Source organism: Verticillium alfalfae, genomic scaffold (assembly GCF_000150825.1).
Source record: "Verticillium alfalfae VaMs.102 supercont1.4 genomic scaffold, whole genome shotgun sequence".
In the NCBI taxonomy this organism is placed as follows: Eukaryota; Fungi; Ascomycota; class Sordariomycetes; order Glomerellales; family Plectosphaerellaceae; genus Verticillium; species Verticillium alfalfae.
This window is the reverse complement of record NW_003315035.1, coordinates 243,746-248,840: the sequence shown is the minus strand read 5'-3', so window position 1 is coordinate 248,840 and position 5,095 is coordinate 243,746. Positions and strand designations below refer to the sequence as shown.

The 5,095-nt window shown below is 55.1% G+C and overlaps 3 protein-coding genes across 3 annotated transcripts in view; 2 read left to right on the top strand and 1 right to left on the bottom strand.

Annotated features, from left to right (window-relative positions):
* The window catches only part of VDBG_03482 (conserved hypothetical protein), a gene marked incomplete at both ends in the record, with an annotated part of 1,357 nt that extends 1,055 nt beyond the window's left edge, over nucleotides 1-302 (top strand). Inside the window, one exon of the mRNA XM_003005483.1 lies at nucleotides 6-302. Coding sequence (XP_003005529.1) covers nucleotides 6-302 — 297 coding nt within the window. The remainder of the gene's footprint in view (nucleotides 1-5) is intronic.
* Nucleotides 303-438: 136 nt separating this feature from the next.
* VDBG_03481 (topoisomerase II) lies at nucleotides 439-3,424 on the bottom strand (the record flags this gene model as incomplete). The annotated part of the gene is made up of 5 exons (XM_003005482.1): nucleotides 439-1,110; nucleotides 1,163-1,649; nucleotides 1,786-2,400; nucleotides 2,474-3,278; nucleotides 3,341-3,424. The coding sequence occupies 5 exons, from the start codon at nucleotides 3,422-3,424 to the stop codon at nucleotides 822-824; spliced, it is 2,280 nt and encodes a 759-aa protein (XP_003005528.1).
* A 1,535-nt stretch (nucleotides 3,425-4,959) lies between these two features.
* Nucleotides 4,960-5,095, top strand: part of VDBG_03480 (glycolipid 2-alpha-mannosyltransferase) — a gene marked incomplete at both ends in the record, with an annotated part of 1,778 nt that continues 1,642 nt past the window's right edge. The window contains one exon of the mRNA XM_003005481.1: nucleotides 4,960-5,010. Coding sequence (XP_003005527.1) covers nucleotides 4,960-5,010 — 51 coding nt within the window. The remainder of the gene's footprint in view (nucleotides 5,011-5,095) is intronic.

The following is a 5,095-nucleotide window of genomic DNA, read 5'->3' as shown; positions in this document are numbered from 1 at the left end:
TTCAGGAGGAGGAGGACAAAGAAGGAGACGAAAAGACGAGCAAGGTGGTCGAGGCTTTAAGCATTGCGGAAAACGCCTCCAAGCTCGGCACCGACTGGAACGACGATGACCTGCTGGAGGCTGTCAGTGGCATTGTCAAGCCCAAGCCCATCTCCAAGGAAGAGCAAAAGCGGGCGGCCGAGGAGGCTGCGGCTGCACAGGCGGCTGCTGAAGCGGCAGCCAAAGGCAGACCCCGTGCCAGGGGTGGTGCTGTAGCACGTGGCCGTGGACGGGGACGAGGCGCTACGACTCGTGGTGCTTGATGGTCGGGTGGCTGCTAGATCTTGACCTGTGACGGTAGACGGATTCGGGCTCGCTGTGCCACCATGATACCCCTGAAAGCAGGAAGTTATTTTCAGACGGCGTTGGGACAAATTACGGGGGGCGGGGACCGGCACTGAAATGAAACAAGGCGCATTTGCGAAATTTGCTGAACTATCGACTAAAAAAAACTATAAGCGGCGAGGTAGCATTGTGCTACTCTCATACACGCAAGGTGCGACTGGTGATCGTGTAATGTACAAGGTCTTTGGGATGTGCTGCCGCAAAAGCTACCCCCTTTCCCATTCTACACACGACTCCCTGTCACCGCATGCCGCCTTCATGCTAGCCTGCTACTGTTGATTCGAAGTCAACGGCACCTGCCGTCCAAAGACCTGATGCACCCGATTGCATGGTCTGGACGAAGCAAGTCTGGCAAGGCAATGCCGTTGGGCGCTGCGGCCCGGCTCGTGGCAGACTCCCGCTACGAGCTGCCGAAGCCTTAACGTCTAAGCTTAACCTTACTGCAAGAGATCAACATCCAATCCAATCGAATGCATGAACAGATTGACGGTCCCAAGACGTTGAGAGGCCATGGCACCGGGAAGCGTCTTTGCGTGCTCAACGGTACTGAGGACTCGATCCTTCACGGCAAGCACCAGACGCTGCTGCTGCTCGGGGTTGGCGCTGACGCCCATGGCCGCAAGAAGCTGCCACACTATGACATCCTCGCCAGCATTGACATTACCGGGGAACATGTGAGGAAGAGTCGGCTCAATGACGTTGAAGAAGCTGCCGAATACTTGATCCCTGCAAAAGTTTGTTAGCATATTGCGACAAGGTCTGCGCAAATTCTACATACCATTCGTTCCATGCCTGAGGATTACCTCCACCAGCCTGCTTCAACAGTTCGGCGCGGCTCAGCACAAGGGTGAGCATTGAGGTTCCAACGCGAGTCTTCGCGATGCTGTCGACATTCAGCTTGGAGGTGATGATGCTGAGGACATCTGTGACAATGTCGATCTGAGTGTCGTTGAAGTATGCAAACAGGCTGGGCATGACGGCGAGAGAGAAGAGCTCGATATCCTCGCGCTTCTGGGCACTGAGGTTCTTCTCGCCGTGGGTGAGCTGCGCACCGTGGACGACGTCCAGAGAGTCCAGGTGGAAGATGATCATGGTAAGGATGGTCGTCCGCTGCTCGAAGCTAATGTGACGGAAGACGCGGGAGAAAACCTTCTTGCCCTTGGGGAAAGACAGGAACGCGATAAATGGGTGGACAGTCCCCTCACGAATAGGCTCATGCACCTTGAGTTCGCTCCAGAGCTTGGCGTTGAGAGCTTGAGCCTGCTCTAACCATTCCTGATGTTTAACATGGAAATCCTCGTCGTTTCCATCGTTGGGAGGTGGAGGAGCCCTGGCGAGCATGGTCCTCCATTTGCATAATCGTGCTGTAGACACGCTCAACGTTCCTGAGAATGACCTTACGGTCGAGGGCGCCGCCGCCGAGGGCGCGCTTTGCGTTGCTCGGCTTCTGAGTCTCACCCGAGCTCTCCGTTCGCTTGATGTTTAGGAGAGGCTTCGGCGTCTTAGAGTTGCTAAAGGAGATTTTGCCAAGGCTGCCAGCGATGACCAACTGAGGGTTCTTGGGCTTGTTCTTTGCCGCTTCAACAGCCCGCTGCACCTGTTGCTCCATTCGCTGCACATGGTTCTCAGCGGCACGACCCTGTCGACGCATCGCACCTTGGCGGCTGCCAGTCTGGAAGAGATAGGTTTGCGCAAAGTTGTTCAAGGGCTGGTTGGGGTTCTGACGTTGCCCACCGCGGATCTGGCTGAGAACCTGGTAATAAAAGTCCTCAGCTAGGGCACCCTCGTTCGCAACATCCGTGGGGTTTCCAGTGGCGGATACAAGCTGCTGTAGCTGAATACGAGTGATGAAATTCTTGTCCTGCGGCGTCATGAGACCATTATCCTTAGACAGGAGCCAGATCTTGTGGTTACGTTTGGCTCGCTTCGTCTCTTGGTCGAGGAATGCTGCCTTCTCCTCTTCAGACAAGTGAGCCAAGTGCTGCTGCTGGGCCTGGGCTTGCGCTTGGTCTGAGCCTGTTGCTGCGGCCCATGGAGCCCTGAGACCGATGCGTAGGGTGAGTAGGGACACCGATGCGGGCGGCGTCACCAGAAAGTCGATTCGGGTTCTGGAGAATCTGGGTCGGGTGGACAGGCGGGGGCTGCTGCTGTTGCTGCCGAGCTTGCGGGCTCGGGGCGCTAGGGGTAGGCTGCTTTGACTGAGGGCGCTGGAGGATGGTAACAGGGTGGCTATGGCCGGGGTGGGCAGGAGAATGGGTAGCACGCTGCTGTTCGGCTGCAGAGTACGAATACTGGTGTTGAGCATGTTCAGGGTGTCCGTAGAAGTCGCTGTGATCGGCAGCATAGTGTTGCGGGTGGTGAACATTTTCGACACCAGCGTGCTGTCCAGGCACTGTTGTTTGCTCGCGCATCGCCTTCTCAACCTCCTCCAGGCTCATGACCTTCCGTCCAGATGCTGGGACGGAAGAGGGCTGGTACGCCGGCTGTGGCGAGGGCGTGGGCGCGAACTTCTTGGCGGGCATTCCCCAAAGCGAGGCATCGACATGAAGATCGGGAATTGGCTCAGCTTCGCGATATTTCTCGTAGCCAGTTCGGGCAGGGGGTGCCGTAAGATTGACTGGGCTGGCTAGAGTAGTAGATACCAGGAAGCAATGGCAGACGAATTTATTTTCCGGCGCCTGAGGTTCTCGAGGTTCCAGGCCTTGACGACTGAAAAAGGAATTGTTCCTACTCAATGGCATCCGGCACTTGGCAATTTGACCAAAAAAAAGTCGAAATCCTTGCCAAACGGAGGGCGCACCCCCCCTGTTGTTGGGACCGCTGTCCCTCAAAGCCCTCCGCCCAAAGGGAATCGTCGTTGAAAGGCATCGCCCACTTTCGTCAAAGTTGGTCACCTAGTCCGTCGTAGGTATCTTCGAAGTCCATAGCATCGTCATTGTCGCCGGTGCGATGAGACAAAGCCGGCGAAGGGGTCGTGGGCTTGAGAAAAGCCCGGGGCCGCATTGTTGTGGCGCGTCGCATCGAAACCGAAGAAAGACATGATGGCTTTCAGTGTGATGTCTTTCAAGAAGAGGGGTCAAGTAGCACTATGACCGAACACGTCAGTGTGGGCTCTGTCTGAAAGCTTGCAAAACGATAGACAAGCAGGAGTACAGTAATCAAGCCTTGAACGTCGCTGCAGTTTCCCCCGTGCTGAATTCAAGGAAAGAAAAACGGGCTCTTTTGCCTCGCAGGATTGAAAGGTAGGAAGCCCGCCAACCACAGCTGTTGGAACCCCGAAGGCGTGTTACGAGACCAGCTCGCAACCTAGTTGTCGAAATAACAGCAAGCGGGGGGCAAGAGCCCATAGAGATAGGAAATATGCCGAGAGGGAAGGCAAGATACAGATGATGATGGAAGTGCTTGTACTCACCACTAAGAGAATGAGGGGTCGGTGGTATTCGGCAGCACGGTTCTCAACCCTATCATGATGATGTCGCAAGGTCGACTAGATCGAAGGCGCGAGGGATCTCGGCAGGGATCAGAGCTATTGCAAGCTAATCTGGTCGCATTCGCAAAGCAAAATGAACGGCGAGAGATCTCCCGAAGAAAATGCGCCGAAGCACCAGGGTCGGCTCGAGACAAGAAGTAGATTCAACGACGTCGATGCGTGCAGTCGATGCCAAAAACACGGTGATGCACCACTTCGACGCCAACGAAGACGTGTGGTCCTGAGCCTCCGATCTTCTCCAGGGATCATCCGGACCAATCACAGAGCGGCAAACACCATGCTGGACACCCACGGGTCTCATAGTCACGTGATGCGTACTGAGGGGCGGTTTTGTACTCTCCCTGGCGTGGAATAGGTACAACAGGTGCTTGTCAGTCAGGTGTTGAGTTATTCCGAGCCAGCACATACTCGCGACCGCTTCAGATAACTTTTTTTACAGTTTCGCATAGCTCATTTGAGAATCCATGAATACCTGACGTCTGAGACGCTCAGGTGCTATAATTCACACTATACTAAATCGCCAATGCCACTGTCAGCCTCCCTCTGAGTTTGAGGTGTCGTCGTTTGTCGGAAGCGTCTTTAACGGCAGTTGATAAGATAAGCGATGGTTGTCCAGCGTTCCACGTCAGCTCCTCCCAAAAGCACCAGCGTGCCAGTACCGTCGGGATGCAAGGAATATCCACTGGCCATGTTCGTGCCCCCTAGATTGCCCCCCCACTCTTCTGAGCATCCCCCTATCATGCTCTTCCGCATTCCTGCATCCAGGTAAGGAGCGCGCGTTGTCAGAGACAGAAAAAGGTACTCGGCACAAGGCCTTCCTACCCCTGAATTCAAGTACCTACGTAATTAGCACGTACCATCGCCGGGCTGAACTTTCGTATTCGTCCACTGGTCCCTCGACTCGTCTCCCGTAAAGCCTAACTGGGTCGACCACTTTTCTCCGCCGTATCCCCTACATCTCTAGGGAGGCCACCTGTATCATCCCATCGCCTTTCGTTCTTTCCCTCCTTCAACAATCCATTCGAGATTGACCACCTTCTTCGTTTTACATTTCTTACCATCCGTTCGCGTTGAAGTCAGTCATCATGGTGGCAGGCTCAGCGCGCTACGTGCGATACATCCTGTTTGCCTTTTTCGTAAGTGCTCCCCGGATTGCAGAGCCGCTACCACGCGTCTGTCAAATCCATCACAAGGTGGGGAGAGGCGTGATGCGCGTGTCGA